The sequence below is a fragment of the Dromiciops gliroides genome, chromosome 3 (assembly GCF_019393635.1).
Source record: "Dromiciops gliroides isolate mDroGli1 chromosome 3, mDroGli1.pri, whole genome shotgun sequence".
Classification (NCBI taxonomy): domain Eukaryota; kingdom Metazoa; phylum Chordata; class Mammalia; order Microbiotheria; family Microbiotheriidae; genus Dromiciops; species Dromiciops gliroides.
Window position 1 is genome coordinate 550,169,855 of NC_057863.1, and position 23,541 is coordinate 550,193,395.

The following is a 23,541-nucleotide window of genomic DNA, read 5'->3' on the forward strand; positions in this document are numbered from 1 at the left end:
CATATACCACAACTTGTCCAACCATTCCCCAATTGATGGGCACCCCCTCAACTTCCAATTCCTTGCTACCACGTAAAGAGCAGCTATAAATATTTTTGTACATGTGGGTCCCTTTCCCCCTTCCATGATTTCTTCGGGCAAAAGACCTAAAAGTGGAATTGCTGGGTCAAAGGGTATGCACAGCTTTATTGCCCTTTGGGCATAATTCCAAATTGCTCTCCAGAATGGTTGGATCAGCTCGCAGCTCCACCAACAATGCATTAGTGTTCCAATTTTCCCACAGCCTCTCCAACATTTATTATCTTCCTTTTTTGTCATTTTAGCCAATCTGATAGGTGTCAGGTGGTACCTCAGAGTTATTTTAATTTGCATCTCTCTAATCATTAGAGATTTAGAGCATTTTTTCATATGGGAATAGATAGCTTTGGTTTCTTCATCAGAAAACTGCCTGTTCATATCCTTTGACCATTTCTCAATTGGGGAATGACTTGGATTCTTATAAATTTGATTTAATTCCCTATATATTTTAGAGATGAGGCCTTTATCAGAAGCACTGGCCTCAAAAATTGTTTCCCAGTTTTCTGCCTCCCTTCCAATTTTGGATGCATTGCTTCTGTTTGTACAAACTATTTACTTCTTATATGTGAAAATATTACCAGTTCTCTTTAAACTGTCATCCTTACTTGGGTAGTTTGAAAGAAAGGCTTGGGCTGAATTGAGCATAATGGGGTGATTCTAAAAAATAAAATTTGGTAGAGATAAAATGGAGCAATTATCTCATCCTTGTTTTTGTTTGTCCTTCTTTCTTTCTTTCTTTTCTTTTTTTGTTTTTTTTTTTTGCAGGGCAATTGGGGTTAAGTGACTTGCCCAGGGTCACACAGCTAGTAAGTGTTAAGTGTCTGAGGTCACATTTGAACTCAGGTCCTCCTGAATCCAGGGTCAGTGCTCTATCCACTGTGCCACCTAGCTGCCCCCTGTCCTTCATTTTTTTTTAAGTGAGGCAATTGGGGTTGAGTGACTTGCTCAGGGTCACACCTAGTAAGTGTCTGGGGTGAGATTTGAATTCAGGTCTTCCCAATTTCATGGCCAGTGCTCTATCTACTGTGCCATCTAGCTGCCCCAATTATCTCATACAAATGAGGTGTGAAAAGAAGAACTGATTCAAAGGAGCAAGTGGGAGTGGAAGGCTGGAACTTTACTCTCATGGAAAGAGGGAACAACACATACTTTTGGAAGCATATTAAAGTCTTCTAAATTTATAAAGAAACCAGAGCGGGGAGGAGATAGGACAAAGGAGGGACGCTTAGAAGGGTACATAGATTAAGTATTAGGAGAGTGGGGGAGAGGATAAGGGAGGGTTTATTAGGGGGCAGTTAGATTAAGATGGGGGAAGGATAAGGGAAGGACTCTTAGAGGGGTGGGTAGATTAAGGAATATGAGGGCAAAGTGGTGGTTAGAAGTAATTTAAGATGTATGAAGAGGGATAGGGTAAATAGGGTAAGAAGGATACTGAAGAAAAATAGGATAGAAGGAAATACATGACTAGTAATTATAACTTTGAATGTGAATGGAATGAATTTACCCATAAAACAGAAAGGGATAGCAGAATGGATTAGAAATCTGAATTCAGATGTTGCTTACAAGAAACACAATTAAAAAAATTAGATATAAACAGACTTGGGGTAAGGGGCTAGAGTGGAATTTATTATGCTTCAGCAGATGTAAAAAGATCAGGAGTAGAAAACATGATCTCAGACAAAGTTAAAGACAAAACAGATTTAATTAAAAGAGGTAAACAGGGAAACTACCCTATGTATTACCAATATTATTCAATATGTTTTAGACCATTTAAAATCATTGTAAACAGTATAAAATACCTGAGAGTATACCTGACAAAACAGACCCAGGAACTACATGAACATAATTTAAAAACATTCTTTATACAAGTAAAGTCAGATTTAAATAATTGGAGAAATATTAATTATGGGTAGGCAAAGCCAATATAATAAAAAATTACTATTTTACCTAACTATTCAATGCCATTCCAATTAAATTACTAAAAATTATTTTACTGAATTAGAAAAAATAACATTGCATTTGAAAGAACACAAGGTCAAGAATTTCACTGAAACTAATGGGGGGAAAAATTAAGTCAGCAGTTCCAGATCTCAATCTATATTACAAGGCAGTAAATATCAAAACTATCTGGTACTGGCTAAGAAATAGAAAGGTAGATAAATGGAACAGAGTTGACATATAATATGTAGTACTTTAGGATTATAGTAACCTTGTGTTTGACAAACAAAAAGACTTGTTTTAAGAATTCATTATTTTAGGGGCAGCTAGGTGGCGCAGTGGATAGAGCATTGGCCCTGGAGTCAGGAGTTCAAATCTGGCCTCAGACACTTAACACTCACTAGCTGTGTGACCCTGGGCAAGTCACTTAACCCCAATTGTCTCACCAAAAAAAAAAAAAAAAGAATTCATTATTTGGTACAAACTGTTGGGAAAACTGAAAAGCAGTTTGGCAGAAATTGGGCATAGACCAATATCTTTTGTTTTTTTGTTTTTTTGGGTTTTTTTGCAGGCAATGGGGGTTAAGTAACTTGCCCAGGGTCACACAGCTAGTAAGTGTCAAGTGTATGAGGCCGGATCCAAACCCAGGTACTCCTGAATCCAGGGCCAGTGCTTTAACCACTGAACCATCTAGCTGCCCCCTAGACCAATATCTTAAACCATGTACTGAGATAAAGTCAAAATGGATACGTGACCTAGATATAAAGGGAGATAGCACAAGAAAATTAAAAGAACATAGGACATTATCATACTGATGGATAAGAGAACAATTTATGAATAAGCAAAAATAGAGAGCACTGTGAGGTTTAAAATTGATAATTTTGATTATATTAAATTTAAAAATTCTTATATAAATAAAATCAATATAACCAAGGTTAGAAGGAAAGCAGAAAATTGAGGGAAAAGTTTCATAGAAAGACTCAGGTAAAGGTCTCATTTCTTAAATAAGTAAATAACTTTGTCAAATTTGTAAGAATACAAGTCATTCCCTAATTGATAAATGGCCCAGGAATATGAGCAGGCAATTTTTCGATGAAGAAATCAAAACTACATATAGTCATATGAAAAAATAATCTAAATCCTTATTGATTAGAAAAATGCAAATTAAAACAACTTTGAGATATCATCTTACACCAGCTAAAACGACAGCTGCCCTTCAATTGGGGAATGACCAGACAAGTTATAGCATATGATTGTGATGGAATACTACTAACCAGCGATGAGCTGGTTGATTTTAGAAAAATATGGAAAGACTTGGGCCTATAAAGGAAGATGCTAGCCACATCCAGAGAAATAACTCACAAATAGAAATATGTATGGAATGGTTTTACATATATGTATATGTGTATGTATGTATATATGTATATGTATTTATGTTTAATTGTAGCTTTTTCTAGGGTGAGGTGGGGAAGGAGGAAAAAATTAAAAAGTCACAACAGAGAACAAAAGTTATAAGGAAGCACAGAAAAGCTGTGTAGCTTTCAAAACAATATGTAATATTTATTACATAGTTTCCCCCCAAAAAAGTAAACCATCTGAAATAGAAATTTATGGTTTTATATTGAATCCTCTTTTTATGTTCTGCTGTATACATGGGAATTTCCCCCTCATTTTGTATTTAAGTTTAAAATTAATTTTAAATTTTTCATGTAAAAGAAATCTTTTTAAAAAATTGCCCAGATCTCTTAGAACGAAAGAACAAGATGGAAATAGAATCTGCTTTCTTCTGAAAAAATACCAAATTAAAAGTTCCAGGAACGGGGCAGCTAGGTGGCACAGTGGATAAAGCACCGGCCCTGGATTCAGGAGTACCTGAGTTCAAACCTGGACTCAGAAACTTGACACTTACTAGCTGTGTGACCCTGGGCAAGTCACTTAACCCCCATTGCCCCGCAAAAAAAAAAAAAAAAAAAAAAGTTCCAGGAATGTTATAGCCAAAATTCTGAGCTTCCAAGTCAAAGAAAAAATACTAAAAGCAATCAGAAAGAAAGAATTCAAGTACCTAGGAGACACAGTAATCATCACACACAATTTAGTATCCACCACTATCAAGAAGTGTAGCAAAGGCTAGAGGCTTACAGCCAAGAATAACTTACCCAGGAAAACTGAATATAATTCTAAAGGGGAAAAAGTAGATCTGTAATGAAACAGAGAACTAAGCATTCTTCATCAAAATACCACAGCTGTCTGGAGGGAGGGATTTGAAGTTCAAACGCAGGAGTTAAAAGAAACATAAAAAGCTAAAAATCAACAAACTATTGTTTATTTATACTTTATACTTTATTATTATAAAGGATTAAATAAAGATACGCTGCTCACATTTTAATATGGAGAAATGATACGTCCCCACTGAACCCTATCGTCATCAGAGGTCATAGAGGAAGTCTAATTAAAAGCGTTGGAAGGGGTTCTGTTATGTCTTGATGATCTTAAGAATGGAAAGAGAGGCGAATGTATATAATAGGGTGAGAAGGAAAAGGAAGGTTAGGGGCAATTATCCCACATAATCAGGGTCGGAGGGAATGGCTGACACTTGTATTTCTAATAAAAGTCATCTATGGCACCTATATATTTTATCCAATTTATATAAAAATGTATATTAAATTCAACAGGCATTTAGTCTAGTAACTATTATTTTAAGAACATTGCCTCAGGTCCTTACCTTTGTTTAGAACATTATAAGATAATGTAAAAATGCATAATGATTGATAGAAAAGGTTAGACTAGCTAATTTCCAATGTTCTTTCTGCTTTAAAAAAAATGTTAAGTTTATTTTACTTCCATACAATAAATATCCATGGTTTCAGTCTCATACATGGAATGCTCTTTCTTTTTTTAAAAAGTAATAGAACATTTTTATTTATACTTTTGGGTTCCAATTTTTATTCCTTCTTCCCTTCCTTCCCTCCCCATTCCCTGAGGCAGCAAACATTGCCATATTAGTCATTTTGTACAAGAAAACTTGAATAAAAGAACAAAAATGAAAGAAAGTGAAAATAGCATGCTTCAGTCTGTTCCATCGATATCAGTTCTTTCTTTTGAGGTGAATAGTATGTTTCATCATTAGTCCTTTGGGACTGTCTTGGATCATTGTATTATTGAGAATAGTCAAGTCATTCACAGTTCTTCATCAAACAATATTGCTGTCTCTGAGTACAATGTTCTCTTGGTTCTGCTCACTTCACTATACATCATTTCATACATATCTTTGCCTTTCTGAAATCATCCTGCTTGTCATTTCTTATAGCACAATAATATTCCATCAACACTTGTTTAGCCATTCCCCAATTGATGGGCATTCCCTTCATTTCCAATTCTTAGCCACCACAAAAAGAGCTACTATAAATATTTATGTACAAATAGGTATTCTTCTCTTTTGGGGGATGCCTTTGGGATATAAACCTAGCAGTGGTATTGCTGTATCAAAGGATATGCACAGTTCTATAGCCCTTTGGGCATAGTTCCAAATTGCCCAAGATCCAATATTTTCTGTTTTTGTTATTGGAATGCTCTTTCAACAACAGTTTCATTTTCACCTCTACCTTTTATAATCCCTTCAAAGTGCAGTTTAATTATCACTTCCTCTAGGAAGAATTTCCTGATTTCCCCTCTTGTCTGTCTTTATCTTCTTCCTTCCCTGAAATCACTGTGTGTGTGTGTGTGTGTGTGTGTGTGTGTGTGTGTGTGTGTGTGTGTGTGAGATGGACAACAACCAACCAACTTTGTAAACATGTTATATTCCTTCTATGTAAGCCCTCAGGCAGAGACTAATGTTTTGTATTTGTACATTCAATGCCTAGTATAATACCTGGTACACACCATTTCCCAACTATCTCCAATTCAGGCCACCTGTATGCTGGCTATCCTTGAACCTCTGCCCCTGGCACCCTAGACTCTGATAAGTGAGTTTTCAGTTTATCTTTTCTGGAACCAGGCCACCACAACACTTTCCAGTTATCCCCAACCCATACTACCTACATTCTGTTCCCTGCCCTACTTTCCAAGTCTAATTTCCCTATATGTGTTGTCTTTCTCTGTTAGAAGGACTGTTTTGCTTGCTTGTGTTTATATTCCCCAGTGCTTAGCACAGTGCCTGGCACATAGTAAGCACTTAATGTTTTCCTTTCCATTTGTAGGAGCAGCTAGGTGGTGCTCCAGATAGTACATGGGCATGGAATCCAGAAGTCCTGAGTTCAAATCTGACACTAGCATATGAGTCACTTAACCTCTGTTTGCCTCAGTTTTCCCATCTGTAAAATGGGGATAACAATAATACTTACTAGGGCTGTTGTGAGACTCGAATGAGCTAAAAATTGTATAGCACTTAGGACAGTGTCCTACACTTTATAAGTGCTATATAAATGTTATTATCATCACTCAAGCAGGAAATAAAATTAACTTTGGCTGGAATTCAGAGCACATGAAGGGAAGTAATATGTAATAAGACTGGAAAGGTAGGTTACAGCCAGAATGCCAAGCTAAGGTATTTTACCTATAGCCGATAAGGAGCCACAGAAGGTTTTGGGGTTTTGTTGTTTTTAGCAGGGAAAGGAGAAACCTGTATCTCAGAGAGCTGAATGAAGGCTAGATTGGCAAAGAAGGAGATTAGAGGTGAGGTCAGTTAGGAGACTTACAATAATCTCAAGGGGGAAAATACAAGCCTTGACTAAGGTGATAAGTGGAGAGAAGAGGATAAATGAGAAGTGGAATTTGAATCGATAAAACCAGACAATTGCTTCAATGTAGGTTGATAAAATAGGAAGAGACAAAAAAAAAACACCTTTGAGCTTTGGTTACTTTGATTTACTGTGATGGAGGTAGAGTTGGTAGCTTGAGGAGGACTGGAACAGCTGCTATAATATATGTATATGATAGATTATTCTAATAGCAGTATGAGAGTTAGAAATTTTGTCAGAGGCTATTACAATAATCCCCAGAGCTTGATAATGAGGTTTTATACTAAAGTGATGGTTGTGGGACCAGTGAAGAAGGGACAGGTAAGATGTAAGGAAGGGAGAGTGGCTAGAACTTGATGGTTGCTTGGATACCAGAGGTGAAAAAGAAGGAAGTTATAAAACAGAACACTAAGGTTTCAAATGTGGAAAAGCAGATGAATAGTAATACCAATGCTAGGTATACTGAAAAATCGGGTTTAGGGAGAAAGAAAAAACTCCATCGAATTTGAGGCATCTATGCTGGCAGAGATGTCCTGTAGGCAGTCAGAGATTCTGGTCTGGCACTCAGAAGAGAAGTCAGAACTAGAGATAAAAGATTTGGGAATCATCTGCATAAGCGTCAGTTAAAGCTGGGAGAAAAGGAGAAAGGGTAGATAGAAAATGGCCATTTCCCCAAATGACTGAAAACTAAGATCCACAGAATCTCTGAGTGGAAAGGACCTCCATGGTCACCTAGTCCAACCCTTCCTTAACTGAGAAGAAATTATTCCTGTAATATCGCTATCATGTTCATTATGTGAGAAACAGATGCAGACCACCTTCTTAAAACAAGTTCTTTCAGAGGCAATTCTGGTATAACAAAAGCTTTTTATTGCATTCTCATGAGAACGGGTACCCACAGTAAAAACAATCAGTGAGTGCCAATGCTAAGAGTGCACAGCCCATATTTATCCTAAGCCCTAAAACAAGTCCCTCTCCTAAGTCACCATAGGTCAGTTACAATCTTCCTGGAAGAGTTCTAAATTCTCCTTGATATGTTACCCCTCCCATCCACATACACCTTCATGCAACCCATGATGGAAAATGGGGTGGAGTTTTTAGGCATGGGAGAAGTTAACATTAATAAGTCTATTAAGCAAGCCAGTAGTGACTAGGGTTGAACTTTTACCTACTTTTACTAGAACACCTTGAGAATCGGCTCAAATTGTTTTTTTTGTTTGTTTGTTTGTTTTTACCAATTCTCCCTCTAGCCCTGAAAAATTTACTTTTCTCACATTCTTGATTTGATGTAATTCACTAGGTAACATTACCTTGCTGTTCTTTATATGGGCTTGCTTTTCTCTGAGAAGAGTCCACTACTTTAACAGGTTTTTCTTGTATCTCACAAGATTTTCTTGAATAACTCCCAAGATGAGGAACCCTCAATCTGTGGAGTTTGTCGATTCCCTTTTCCCCCCATAGCCCTAATTATTAGGACTATTTTTCTCACTCAGGTGCCTCTATTCCCCTTCCCAATCCCAAAATCCTAATTCTGTCCTCTGAGATTAAGCACAAGTGCAAGTTGCAGAGACAGATTTAGGTTTGATGTCAGGGATGTCGTCTGTAAAATGAGCTGGAGAAGGAAATGGCAAACCATTCGGTAGCCTTGCCAAGAACACCCCAAATCGGGTCACTTAGAGGCAGATACGACTGGAACAATTCAAAAAGGGGGAACCCTCGCTAACAATGAGTTACTCCTGGGGGGCCTCAAGCAGAGCCTACATGAGCGCTTGTCCCGCAGGGAGTCCCTGTTATCTTTAGGGGCACAGTTTGGGTTCAGTGGCCTCTGAGGCCCCTTCCCACACTCAAATTCTGTAAAACTGTGCCTGCCAAGGGCACGAAGGTGGTGATGGCGTCCCCTTGCCCTCTGGCACGTTCTCTCTGAACAAACTGTGGTAAATAATTGAGAGGATGTTGGATTCAAAGCAGCCCCGCCCCCACCCCCGCTGGAGGGTCTTTCTGGCAGGGGTCACGAAAAACTGGGCCTCTGTCACTACACAAATTGTGCAACCACGCGAGGCGGAGGTGGAAATCGGTGTGGGATTTTGTCCCCTTGACCATGGAGGGAGAAACACGGAAAGAAAGTCGGTTGAGCCGCGTACGTGTTTTCTTTGCTCCAGGCCAACTGTCATCCCATAGTTTGGAGCGACCACTCACACCCGCTCCAGTCCGGACGCTCTCCCACCAACGGCGGAGGCGCGTGCCCGCTGGCAAGCGTACGCCTGCGCGGCGGGCCCCTCCTCCCGGCCCTGCGGGGGCGTGCACGCGCCCTCCCTTTCCTACACCTAGGAAACTTCCACCTCGACTCCCAAAGGTCAAAGGGGCGCGTGGCCCGGAGCCCAAGTTGGGGGGGGGGGGGGGGCGGGAAGGCCGACAAGTCGGTCGCGCACGCGCGGTGGTGCGCCCCAGCGCGCGTTCCTCTCCTCCCTCTTCCCCTCCCCTCTCCGGGTTCCCCAGCCCAGTCGTTCGGTCCGAGGCGGGCGAGGTGGGTGTGGGGTCTCCGCGTTTCTCCCCAGGCTGGGTGAGACTGACCGTTGGGAGCCTCCCTCCCCGGAGTCACCGTCCTAGTTCGCTACCTCCCCTCCCTGGCTCTGTCCCCCTAGGCAATCCGGGAGCCGGGAGCCAGGGAGGGGAGGACTAGGAGGAGGAAAGAGGAGGAGGAGCCCACCCCGAGCCCACCCCCTTCTTCCCATTTCCCCCCCCCCCCAAGCCTTAAAGCTGGAGCAAGAGCCGCAGCAGGGCCCTGGGACTCTGGACCCAGGGCGGGTCCAGGTCCAGGACGAGGTGCAGGTCCAGGAGTTTCCTCCGCAGCCGGTGATTTCCGCGGGAGAGCTGGGCCAAACCCTGCTGAAGATGTGGGCGGACGGGCAGGACACCTGCGTCTCCCTGGGGGTGATGCTCTGCGTGGTCCTGCTCACCGGCATGGCGCGCGTGCTGGTCCGGAGGCACATTCGCTCCACGGTCATCCGCGTCTTCGTGGCCGAGCTGCTGGCCACCTTCCAGCAGTGCTGCTGCTCACACGAGCTCCAGGTGCTGAGCGACGTGGGCCCGGCCAACCCCAGCTGGACCCTGACCATCATCTACTTCCTCTCCCTGGTCCACGGCCTGACGCTGGTGGGCGCCGTCAGCAACCCGTGCGGGGTCCTGGAACAGCTGGCGCTCGAGCAGATGCCCCTGTGGTTGGGCTTCCTCAAGATCTTCGCGCAGATGCTCAGTTCGGGACTCAGCCGGTCTTTCATGGTCTGGGTCTGGAGCATGGGCATTTCCAGGCGGCACTTTTTCCAGAGGGCTCAGAAGTGTGCCAACCCCATTCACATCGCTCTGCCCGAGGCATTCCTCGTGGAGATGCTCTGCTCCTTCATCTTCCACAGTACCGTGATGCATTTCCAGGAGGTCAGGCTCAAGTTTCGAATCCACATGCAGGCAGCACTCATCACGTTTTTGGTCTTTGCAGGTTTGTTTCAAGATCGCACGCATCTCACTAGGCATCCACTCCCCACTCCCTTTTCATCATACACCACTACCACTATTCTGGCCATTTCTCAGTTGTTGTTGTTGTTGTGGGTTTAAAAAAACAGGATACTTTGCATTTCCGTAGTGCTTCTGACTGACGTTTACTAAGGGCAGCTTTGTGGAGGGATATTGTGCAATCGTGTCCTGCTCTTCACGACCCCGTTTGGAGTTTTCTGGGCAAAGATAATGGAGTGGTTTGCCATTTCCTTCTCCAGCTCAATTTACCAGATGTGGAAACTGAGGCAAACAGAGTTTAAATGGCTTGCCTGAAGTCTCACAGCTAGTAAGTGTCAAAGGCCAGATTGGAACCCTGGAAGATAAGTCTTCCTGATTCTAAGCTGGCCATTCTTTCCACACTGTGCAACCTAGCTGCCGGTTAAGGTGGGGGTTGGGAGGGTGTTCCAGTATTATTATTATCCCCATTTTATGGAAGGAGAAGTTAAGTGACTTCCTAAAGTGGGAAGGCTTAAACTCTAATGCAGGCCTTAGGATCATAGGGTTTGGAACTTGTAACAAACTTTTGAGATTGCTAGGACAGCACCCTAGTTTTACAGAAGAGGAATCTGAAGCGGTCTGGGGGAAGGAGATGATGTGATGGAGGTTAAAAAGATAGTAAGGAGTTGGGCTGGGATTTGAACCCAGGCAGGTCATCTGATTCCAGAACGTTTTTTCCATTGTAGGACAATGGCTGCTGATTCCGGATCAATTTTTACACTGTACCATATTGACGGGACATGGCTATAATAGTACTCAGTCCCTCCATTCCCGCTCTTAGTATATTTTTCTGGCATATGCACACAAACAAAATCTACTTTATTATTTTAAAAATTACAACAATAACTTGATGTTGGAACTGAGGGATGAGGACCTGTGAGACATTAGAGGGCAATGCCTTGAGGAATGAGTGGGTCCTGCAAGATACTTTAGAGGGCATGCCTGGAGAAAAGAAGCCTTGGGAGAATCACTTCAAGCTATCATGTGGAAGGGAGATTTAGATATGTTTATTCTATTTGGCTCCTGAGGACTTGGCTAGGTTCAGTGGGTCAGAGCTGTCTGAAAATGGACTCTCTCTGTCAGTCACCAAACATTTATTAAGTGCTTACTGTGTGCCAGGCCCAAGTGCTGGAGAGACCAAGAAAAACAAAAACATGACCCCTGTTCTGAGGGAGCTCAAAGTGCAATAGGAGAGACATTACAAATAATTACATACATACAAGAGAGATTCAGTGTAAATAGAAGCTAAACCATCTGTAGGCAGCACTCATCACAATTTTGGTCTTTGGTCAGAGAGAATGTACTAGGAGGAGGAGTGGATTGGGAAAAGCCTCCTGCAGAAGGTAGGGCTGGGGCTGAGTGTTGAAGGAAGCCAAGGGGACTAAAGTTGCAGAGATAAGGAAGGAGAACATTCTAGGTATTGGAAACAGCCAGTGAAAAAGGTCAATAAGAAGGCCAGGGGACTTGGATAGTAAAGGACATGGAGGAGAGTAAAATGTAAGATTACTGGAAAATTAGGAGGGGCCAGGCTTTAAAATAAAGGTCCTGATTACTGGACCCAGTCACTGGAGGAGGTAGCAGAACTTACTTATTACAAAAAAGCCACTTCCATTTGAAGTTTTAAATTTATAATGTTCTCATCCCTTATCCCTATACTTAACTAAAATGGATAAAAGGTCCAAAAAGTATCTAATACAAATTTTATACAGATTGATTAAAAATTCTCTTATTTTCGTCACCTCTTTTCTAATATTTGCTTCCCATAAAAGTATAGTTACCTTAGAAGCCCCTGCCATATATTGTGATATTTAAAAATACATTTGTGGCACAGTGGATAAAGCACCGGCCCTGGATTCAGGAAGACCTGAGTTCAAATGTGACCTCAGACACTTGACACTTACTAGCTGTGTGACCCTGGGCAAGTCACCTAACCCTCATTGCTCCAGCCCCGCCCCCCAAAAATTGCCAGTTATTTAAAAACCGTTTGTAAATTTTAACATGTACCTCAATGGAATGGAAGTCAGTTTAAAATGTACCTCAAATCGAAGTAACTTCTCTAGAAAAAACCGGTCCATTTGTTCATGATACAGCTCCACCAATCTTAAATGCTGCTGACCATTTTCTATGAGGCAAAAAGATTTAAAGAATTTTAACAAAAAAATTCAATAGGAATTGTTTCAAAATATTAAGGCTACTAGATTTCATGTGGAGACAGGGTTATCTCTAATCTGTTCTTTATATTTGAACACATTCTTTAAAATTCATTTAAAATGTTCTACATATTTTAGCCTTGTTGAAGTAGAAAGTGAAACTACTGGTGGTACCAAGTCCATTTAAAGACTCACCCTTTGTAGCTTCCAAGTTATAGTTAACTGCTTACATTTTCATAGCATTTAATTGTTAACAGAGCACTTTCCTTCCCAAAACCCTCTGAAGTGGTTCATGCAAATATTCTCTCTACAGATGAGGAAACTGAGACTCAGGTTGAGATTTAGCCATGTTCACATGGTTAGTAAGTGTTAGAACGGGACCTTAATTCAGCAAGTTCATTGCCCTTTCCAGATAGGAAAAGGATCTTTACCTTCCTTTAAAATTTAAGCTGTGTTGTCTTTCTGGCCTCCTTTACACAATCTGTTCCTTAATGTTTTCTTTAGGAATAGAGAAGAAATGTGTTGGAAAGAAGAGAAGGGTGTTGTGGGATTGGCAGGTTCGTTGTTTTAGAATTCTAGTCTTAGCTAAAGGAGAATCATTCCCAAGGTCTTTCCCAAAATTAGTTCTGTCAAAAATAATTATGACAGTGTAATTCTTTATTTGTTGTTTTTTTTTTTTGAGGGGCAATTGGGGTTAAGTGACTTGCCCAGGGTCACACAGCTAGTAAGTGTTAAGTGTCTGAGGCCGGATTTGAACTCAGGTACTCCTGAATCCAGGGCCGGTGCTCTATCCACTGCGCCATCTAGCTGCCCCGTAATTCTTTATTTATAGACTGCTGTGATACCTTCATTTTTCAAGCAAGCAAAGATTTTTTAAAATTAAGAAATGATAAAATTTGGAGCTTGAGATTAAAACTAAGGAGACGTGTTGCAAGAACTTCTGGAAACAGCACGTTTTAGGTAGGAAGGGAAAAAACTTCCTTCCTTCCTCCCACTGTAGAGGCCTTGAAGGTAGAGCCCTTAGAGAACAGGAAACAGACGTCACTTTTGGGGGCCAGATCTAAATTGATCATTGCAACATAATACGAATTATAGATACTCAACCAGTGTTCTGATTTCTTCTTTTGTTTATATTGTTTTGTTCTTTTACATATATTTTTGACCCCCCCCCAAAAAAAAAGAATAGAGTGATTAGATCTGCACCTGTGATTTTCAGATGAGGAAACCCCATCAATGCAGGTTTACACCTTTTCTGTAATTTAAAGTCTTAGATAATTGCCTGTAGCACAGAGTCCATACAGCCAATATGAGCCAGAGGCAGAAAGTGAACCCAGATCTTCCTTTTTCAAAGCCAGCATTCTGTCTGCCACAACATCCTGCCCTTCATTACCATGAATAGGTAAAATATAAAGCTATAGGGTATACCATCTGCAAGTCACTGGAGTAACTAATTCTCCCTCCTGTTCAGCTGGGTTTTTCTTGATTGTATTAATATCACACTATGAATTACAAAGTTGTTTGGAAGGCTTATTTTATGTTGTTTGCCACAGACACCCAAATTGCTAGTTACAACTCTGCATAAGGCATCTATGGAAATTGCAAGGATATTCATCCAGAATCATCAAATCTCTGAGATGGAAAGGTTCCTCTAGTCCAATCACTCCTTGAAAAGGAATTCTCTCTACAATACCTCTACTGGAAGACCTCCACTCCTAAAGAGCTAACCAGTTTGGAGACAGTATTTAGGGAGCTCTCATTATCAGGAAGTTTTCCATTAGATTGAACCAAAATCTTTGTCTCTGTAATTGCTCTCCTAGTTCTTCTCAATCAAGATAAGTTTATTCTTTTCACGACTTGATAACATTTCAGCTACTTGTTGCACAGCTTTAATGTATTTGTGTCATTTCCTGCTCCCCGCCTTGCCCCCTTAAATTATTTTCTTTCCTGGAAGAAATTCCTCCAGCTGAGCCTCATGTGGTATGTTTTTCACTTTCTTTAGCACCTTGAAAGATATCATGGATTGAGTCTAATCTCACCAGGGCCCCCAGAGTCAGTGTAGTATTACAGAAAAGAAAACTAGGCATGGAGTCACAGAATTCCCCCACTTTTTTTGGCTCCCATGAATACAGTGTTGCTAATAGATAATGAAGATTTTTTTCATTTTGTTACCTTTGTTACCCTTGGGCAAAATCATTGAGCGCAAGGTGAGAAAGTATGGATGGGAGGTGATTTGTAGCCAAACCGAGTGACTATACCACTGTATAAAAGAATGGTATGATTTAATAAATTTCATCTTCACTGTACAAAACCAATAAAATCAATTAATACAGGTCATTCTCTGAATTTCGGGGTAGGGGAAGTAGGGATAGGAAAGAGCAAAAAGCTGGGAATGGCCTAGAGTATATAGTATAGTTCAAGGATAACTATGGACATGCATTTATAGTATTAGTGATGAATTGTAGCCTGCCCCAGAATGTATCTATAGGTTGATAAATGGAGCCAGTGTGCTAGTGCAACCAACTAGTATTTTACTTAGGTCACAGTACCCTGATCACAGTTTCAAGATCCTTGACAGATCTTTGCTGCCCTTTTTATCCCAAGGGTAGCCAAGATTAACTGATTTCACTAGTTTAGTAGAGCTATAATTTACTATATAACCCTTCTTCAAAACTGGTGTGGCTTGGTGATCTGGCCAGTGTGATTCCTCTAGCCTTCTACATCTTATCCTGTGATCCATGAAACATAATACTTGAGAGATTTTAAAGTATTTGTACCTATTTCAAGCCTGCCTCACTTATTCCCAGGAATGTGGTTCCAGTGCTGAGAAAATCTATTTCAGTGATCAAAGAAAAGCAATCATTTTTACAATTCTATAGCACTTTCTCATTTACTGACCTGTGAATTTAAGGCAAACTCTGTATGTTTCCTGCTCTGTAAAAGTTGGCTTAGACTGCTCTCCATGCCATTTAATGTGTCTTCTGGCTTCAAGCCCAGTGTTCTTTTCACTACATCATGATATTACTTTGTGCATAACTGACTGACCATAGATTGAAAAGAATATGTACTTATATTCTCCAATTCCAGTTGTTAAGGGCTTCAACAATAAATCAGGCCCAACAGTTCAGTTTTCAATGCAATTTTCGTATTTGTGTCCATGAGTTTCATAGTTCCAAACAGAATAGTTTGATACCTGTCTAAATCAGGATGGTAAAGTTCCAAATTAATTTCTAATATCTTTGCAAATTTTTTTTGAAAAATGTTTTTGTTACAAGATGAATTGCAAAATAAGGTAATGGCCAATTCACAGAAATTCTGAATTATGTTGTGCACTTTGGAAAAAGTTCCAAGAAGTATGGGTGTCTAGGAGGAATGGAATAGTCAGGAGCAGCGTCATGGAAGAGATGAAATTTGTATTTGCCTTTCAAAATCAAGTTCATAAAGATTGGTTATCTCCCAAATTCCTTCTAATGGGTTCTTTTCAGATTTATTCTGATCAATTCAAATCAGAGGTATTTTGATATTTGTTATAAAAAACAGGTTTCCAAAATATAGGTCTTTACATTTACAGGCACACATAATTTGCATATATGTTTATAGTTTATATTCACTCTTTAAATATGCAGAAGAAATGTCTTTAATTTTAATCTATGCCATTTTATTTGCATACAAAGGTTAAAGTTGTTGAAATTGAGGAGTGGGAATTTTCTGCTTCTAATCCACATTGGGTTTCAGATTGGCAAATGACTTCTTAAAATCCTTCCTTTCTTTCTTTTGCCTCTTATCCCAAATTGGATTTTCCCTCTTTTAAAGTTAACATGAAATGTCTTGGATGTTCATAATTATGCAATTATGTGGAGTTTAATAAAAATGAATCAAATTATATCAGTGTAGTAGTTATGGTTTTTCTTGATATGGGGAGGGTTAACTGAAAGGAGTTAAAGGTAAAAAAGTAATTTTAAAAGCTTTTTTGGAAAAAAACTTAATTGCAGGAAATGGTTAAAAATTCAAACATACAGAAATTAAATAAGATAATATTATATCTTTTAATACATTATACCTCCAAATTACCTTCCCTGAGGCTCAGTTTTCCATCAGATGGTTGGACTAGATGTTGTCTGAGGTCTCTTGCAACTTTGAAATTCTGATTTGAATTATCCAGTGGACCATAAGACATTCATAATGATAAGAGCTCGAATTTCTCTAGTGCTCTACAGTTTACAATATGCTTTCCTCATAACCTTATTAGTTAGGTATTGCAGAGGGGAAATATGACTCACATCTATGGGCACACAACTAGGATTGTACGTTGGTGTTCCATTGTATTTGGCATTGAGTTATGAGAGCTGATGTTTTCAAAGAAGTTATGCTGATAGTAGATGTCCTTATTGTAAGAGGGAGAAGGGTGGGTAAGAAAACTTTATTCTCATTTTCTTGTATTGTTTTTTAAAAATGAAAAGAGTAGGGGGCAGCTTAGTGGTGCAGTGGATAAAGCACCAGCCCTGGATTCAGGAGGACCTGAGTTCAAATCCGGCGCCAGACACTTGATACTAACTAACTGTGTAACCCTGGGCAAGTCACTTAAACCCCATTGCCCTGCAATAAAAAAAGTAGCCCATCGTGTAGGGATTTATAAAATTATAACTTTGACACTCAATGAAATGCCATGTGAGGCAAAAAGTATAAATTTCTAATGCTAATAAAATTCCTTATTATATAAAAATCCAAACTGTGTAATTTGTTTTTAAAATTTTGGTTTTGATTTTTTATAATTGATATCAATGTGACAAAGGTTTGCTTTTAGGAGATGCTTGGTGTAACACTGTATTGGATTTTGTAAATCCCATTTTTCAGGAGACTTTTTGTAGGTGATATAGGATATTGATCCTTCCTGAGAAGATTGCCTGGTATTGCTGCCCATAATTTGATTATTAAAAGTGTTGAAAACCACATTTTAGGTAAGGAAATGTTTAAAGGCTGCAAGAGTACTATTATGACCTCCCCAAGGCACCTGGGTACTTTGATAGCATAACAGGGCAAAGCCTCTGTGGTAGTGAAGTACTGCCCAACAAATATGCAGCTTTTATTGCTGAACTAGTTTAGTTTTAAAAAAAATAGAGCATTAACATTTGAGTATCTAGGAGAAATAAAAATGTTTATTTTATTTGAAAGCAAATTTCAACAATATACAATAGAGTTTTATTAAAAGAACTACAGTAAGTATCCACTTATTGATTTTGACAGTTAGCAGAAGCTGGAGAGTAGTTTAAGGACTGAGTAACTGTTAGCCTTTTTTCAACACATTTGTCTGTAATTTTTTATATGTTCATTTGATCGCCAAACTAGGATGCCTGCTGTTGAACATTCCTTTTTAAAAATTCAGGATTTGTGTTTGAGTTTTGAATTTGTTTTTTTCCTGGATAGTGTTTCTTTTCATGTGTGATACAATTTAAAAAAAATTTCTGCATTAGTCATGTTAGTCATGTTATAAGAAAAGAATCAGAACAAAAAGGAAAAACCTCAAAAAAGAAAAACAACAGCACCTAAAACAAAATAAATAGTATGGTTCAATCTGCATCCATATTCCACAGTTCTTTTTTTTTTTCTGGATTTGGAGAGCATTTTCCATCATGAGTCCTTTGGAACTATCTTGGACCATTGTATTGCTGAGAAGAATCAAGTCTATGTCTGATACAATTTGAAAAAAACATCCTATGAGAGTAATGGCAGCTCACATTTTTATAGTTTACAAAGCACTTTTCTCACAATAGTTTTATGTAGTAATACCATCCTCCCCATTTTACAGATGAAAACTTACCTGAAACTTAGTTTATTGTTATTATTATTATCATCATCTCAGGCATATGGTATTATACACCTCATACACCTTGGGCACCTGCTTAGACCAGTCCCCAGTCAGAGGGCCCCTAGACATTCTAAGAGACTTTAGAAAGATTTAGTTGGGGGTTGGTTTGGCCCAGATAATCAGGAATTCCCCCTGACTTGGTGTAAGAAACCCCCAAAATACCCTATTTGGACCAAGGGTTTCCTTCTATTCTTAGGACTGCCCTGTACCCAAACTGAATACCCCATTGCAGCTATATATTTAAAGACAGTCCCTGGTTCTGATCACCTCTGCCCCAGGATAGGTACAACAAGAACTGCTGTGATAGCTAGGGATATGGAGAGTGAGTGCTTTGGTGAACCTTGACCTTTGGCATGAGCTTCTAAAAAGTTCCCCCAACAGGCTTTTTTCACTCAGTATTTTATACTGGCATATCCTACATTGGGATGTCTGATTCTCTTGATAGGGATGCAAGAGTCACTTCACTGCACTAGGGAGACCACAAATATGATCTAGGGACAAGTAGAATGAGGCATTCTGGGACATCCCAATGAAAGACTTTAAGATGGCCTAATGAAAAGTTATACATAATCGTGAGTCACCTTCAGTTTGCAGTGGTTAGGCAGAGCCCAATGAAGCCAATTTTCAGGTTCTGGATTCGAAGCCCTTTTTAAAATTGAGAAATGCCTACAGATGTCTAAGATTAGTTGCTAGCTAATCAAAGGTTTGGGAGTGAAATAGCTGGATATATATAGATAGGCTAAAGAAAGTGGACTCTGTACATGTTGTCTCCACTGATAGAAGGCAAGCTTCTTAAGGGCAGGAATTGTTTTATTTTTGTCTTTGTGTTTCTTAACATGGTGCCTGGCAGATAATAGACACTTAATGAAGGCTTATTGATTAGGCAACTTCTAATATCCAGCTCTTGGTTTGGGGAGCAGATGCATTCAGTTTTCTTTACAGATTTGGAGAGAATATAATTATAGAGATAATTTGCTAAATATCTAAGATGGCACATTAGCAATTGCCATTTTTTTAGTTCTCAATGGATGAAAATCTAGTTTAGTGTCATTTTGCTTAAAATTTATTTACAGGAGGAAATCTAACAGGAGCTGTATTTAATCCAGCTTTGGCCCTTTCACTACATTTCCAGTGCTTTCATGAGTTATTCTACAACTATTTAATTGTGTATTGCCTGGCTCCTTCCTTAGGTAAGCACATTTCTATTTCATGCATTTTCAGGAAATGTTGTAACCTTGAATTCTATTGTCAAGTCTCCATTTTCTCATAAACAGGGCTGGAAAAATCCGTAGCGTTTAAGGCAGAGGCCAGAGTCTACCTCTGAAGCGCCAACATTAGAACACTTTGTAGGGGCTCTCCCAGTGTAACATCATTCTTGTGCATTGCATCTTATTTTTTTTCTTTTTTGGTGAGGCAATTGGGGTTAAGTGACTTGCCCAGGGTCACACAGCTAGTAAGTATCAAGTGTCTGATGTCAGATTTGAACTCAGGTCCTCCTGAATCCAGGGCCAGTGCTCTATCCACTGCGCCACCTAGCTGCCCCTTGTGCATTGTATCTTGAAGCATGTGACTTTGAGGAATATCAGAACTGGAAGAGAAGGCCTGGCTTTACATGCCATATGATCTCTAAGCTCATATATGCCATGAGAGTTTTGTTATGCTGATTGGTTTAGGGAGCATATATCAAGTTCTTAAATTTCTACAAGTTAACATATATTTGAAGAATACAGGTATACTTCAGCACAAGAAATAAACATAGTCTTCAAAAGTATGTAAACAGAAATTCTAGTTTATCATGTACTTCAAAAAAAAGGTTGGAGACATGGTCTTGTGGCAAAAAAAATGAGCAGTGCAACAATGTGGTCAATAGAAAGATGAATGAACTGGAAGCCTGCTCATTCTAGAACTGACGCTAAATAGTTTTGTCACCTTGGGCAAATCCCTTATGCTTTCTGTGTCTGATTTCTCATTTGTAAAAATGAATATGTGTGCATTGGGGTGGAGGAGTAGAATTTAGGCCCAAGGTTTTAATAAAGCAAGGTGGTGCTGTGGATAGAATACAGGACATGCAGGCAGGAAGATTCATCTTTCTGGATTCAAATCTGGCCTCAGACACTTAAGCTGTATGACTGTGAGCAAGTCACTTAACTCTGAAGTAGGAGAAGGAAATGGCCAACCACTCCAGTATCTGTGCCAAGAAAACCCCAAATGGGGTCACAAGAAGCCAGACACAACTGAAAATGATGGAAGAACAAGCTAAGAAAAGGTGGGAGAGAAAATGGAGGAATCATAGAAATAATATGGTCTTTTCGGTTTTAAAATGGAAGGGATAGGGGCAGCTAGGTGGCGCAGTGGATAGAGCATCGGCCCTGGAGTCAGGAGTACCTGAGTTCAAATCCGGCCTCAGACACTTGACACTTACTAGCTGTGTGACCCTGGGCAAGTCACTTAACCCCAATTGCCTCACTAAAAAAAAAATAAAAAAATAAAAAAAATAAAATGGAAGGGATAAAAATCTTAAGTCCATCAAGTTCCAAAGATTATAGACTAGGAGAATAAGGAGTAGAAATGACAACCCCCAAGCTATATTTTGGTCAGGAAAGAGAGAATAAGTTCATCATTAGTGGCAGGATCACACAATGGTATAGAGCTGGAAGGGCCCCTGAGAGTGACCAAGTCCAACATGCTTATTTTACAAATGAGGAAACCAAGGCTGAGGGAAGTGACCTCTGTACCCAAGGTCACAGCAATTAAATGGCAGAAAAAAAATTGGAACCCAGATCTTTTGACTCCAAGTCCATGGTTCTTTTTTCTACTCTAAACTACCTTTGTCTCCTTTCTGAGCAGAAGAGACTATGATTCCCAAATGATCACTGTTATTTTAGATACGTAAGGTTTGAATGATCTTCTCCATCCCCTACAAAAATCACTGGAAATGTAAATATAAAGTAACAGAAAGTGTATACCAGATCCATCCCTAATTTATGGATTTCATAGCATTTTTATAAGGCTACTCTTAAATACAGTGATTACATCCTAACGATGACCTCATCAAGAAAACAGAAATATCCCTGAGGAAATTAGTGAATTGGTCATTGTTTCTGGCTATTCTTGTTTTGCTTTATGGAGTCTCAAACTGTTGAATGGACAGATGCATTCCTAGATGGTGCAGCACCTGATTACTGTCAGAACAATAAAACTCGATTGCTGCTTCTTTTACTGGCATCCTACAAATTGATTCTACTTTGGTGTGTTAGTACAGAATAATGCTTTGTCAAATGTGGTTACTGAACTTAAAAAAACAAACAAACAAAAACCCCACAATTACCTAAGTCATATTAGCTTGATGTTGTCAAACCATAAAACCCTTCCCATGACTTATGAATTATCAATATCTGAGATTCTAAACTTTTGTATCTCCCCTAAAGCCAATCAGTGCTCTACACACAATAAGCATGAAATAATTGTCTGTTGGTTTGCTATTCAATGTATACTTCTTAAGAGTAGAAAATAAATTTAAAAAAAATTTTAAGTATGAACTTTTTGAAAGTGTTTATCTTGTAGGAGTTGACTCTTCTACAATGAACTTATTGGAAACTTTCAGTTTGTATCTGTAGGCTAGCACTGTGTTAAATTTAAAAGGAAAATATATGTGTGAAAGGGAGTAATCTTACGACCACCTTGTATTTTGTGTATTTTTATAAGACAGGACTCCTAAGTATTTTCCGAATTCCTTATTTAATTCACAGTGATGATCAGCAGGGACAAATATCATTATCCCCTTAAAAATGGAGACAGAGCTCAGCAAGCCAGACTTGAAGCAGGGACTCCTTTGACTCACAGTTGTTCCCTTTACTTTATTATTGGAACCATCTTGGTTCTTATTATAGATTACTTTAGGGAGGAAGGAAAATTTAAAAATGAACATTCTTGATTTTAGAAATTCTATAAGCAGCATGATGTCTTGCCATAGGCAATCTTTATGAACACGTATAATTCTTAGGTATACAAAACTGAATAATTATAGCCTTTTTGATTTTTTAAATGTTATTTTGTCTTTCAGGTATAATGTTGATGGTTTTGATGTTCATCCATTTCCTTCCTTGGCTGCATAACATGAATAGAATTCATAAAAATGAGTAGCAATTATCAAAGACTAATACTAAGTTAAATTGCAGTCCAGCTGGATGTGAAGCAGTCACCACGTTCAATCGCTTCATGTTCTAAATGCCAGTTGCACTTTTCTCCAAATGTCAGATTTCTTTGAGGATGCTGTCTTACAGTTCCCATCACTGAGACGTTTAAAAAATCAATGTGAAATTGAGGTCTCCTGTGTAAAGACTTGTTCTTCTGAATGATGTATATTAAAATGCTGCTGGAAAGGACTCATTACATTAAATTTAAATTTCAAATGACACTTGTTAACCTTTTTCACACAAGCTAAGCTGTGGAGAGCAGAGGAGGGGGAGAGAAAGAATAAAAAAAGGAATGAGTATAGTGAAGGACCATCCAAATTCATATAACTAAGAGCCCTCTCAGCAAGCGTACTAGGACAGCTGATTGAAATGTCTGTTCTAGAGTTGGGTAGATGTTCCTTTCAGCAACAAACTTGCCATAATGTTGTTAATCACTATCACTGATGTCATCTTCTACTGTAAGACACTATCTATAGACAGAGATACATAAAAACCTCGATAGATTGTGTCTATGTTTCCCAAATAGACCCTAATCTAACCTCTGAACCTACTTAAGTATTCCAGTGATTCATGATTTCATCACTTCCACCATCTCATCATCTCTCTTCTTTAGTAAATGGTTTGGGGAGGTACAGTGGCCAATAAAGTTTATCTCTTGATGACCAGTCCTCTATTGATGAACCTCTCCATGTTTAAGAAGGCAAATTCTTAGGTGATAGATCATCTGTCACTATACTTCTTCATGAAGTCTTTCCCCCTATGGAGGTGGGACCTGCGGGAGCTTCTTCTCTGCTGGCATAGCCTGCAAGAATCTGGTGTCACCTTTATGCTGTGAGTAGGCATCCAAGAAATATTTTAGTGATATTTCTGAACTATGAAAACAACATAGTTCAATGAAGTCAAGTGATAGGCATTCATATCCTGGTCCTGTCACTTACTACCTTGGGCAAATCACATCTCTGGGACTTGGGTCTCTTGTGGCTCTGTCTTTGAACCTAAGTGCCTTTAAATAGAATTAATTCCTCGCCAGCTTC

General features: G+C 39.3%; 1 protein-coding gene across 1 annotated transcript; it reads left to right on the forward strand.

Moving 5' to 3' along the window:
• The first annotated feature begins 9,241 nt into the window (after nucleotides 1-9,241).
• AQP11 (aquaporin 11) lies at nucleotides 9,242-22,726 on the forward strand. The gene is made up of 3 exons (XM_043992718.1): nucleotides 9,242-10,245; nucleotides 19,385-19,501; nucleotides 22,375-22,726. Exons 1-3 carry the CDS (start codon nucleotides 9,645-9,647, stop codon nucleotides 22,452-22,454), a joined length of 798 nt encoding a protein of 265 aa, XP_043848653.1. The 5' UTR covers nucleotides 9,242-9,644; the 3' UTR covers nucleotides 22,455-22,726.
• The last annotated feature ends 815 nt before the right edge of the window (nucleotides 22,727-23,541 follow it).

Coding starts and splice junctions, on each gene's coding strand:
- AQP11 (XM_043992718.1), top strand. CDS start 9,645: ATGTGGGCGGACGGGCAGGACACCTGCGTCTCCCTGGGGGTGATGCTC. Junction 10,246..19,384: donor CACGTTTTTGGTCTTTGCAG/GTTTGTTTCAAG, acceptor ATTTATTTACAG/GAGGAAATCTAACAGGAGCT. Junction 19,502..22,374: donor TTGCCTGGCTCCTTCCTTAG/GTAAGCACATTT, acceptor TTTGTCTTTCAG/GTATAATGTTGATGGTTTTG.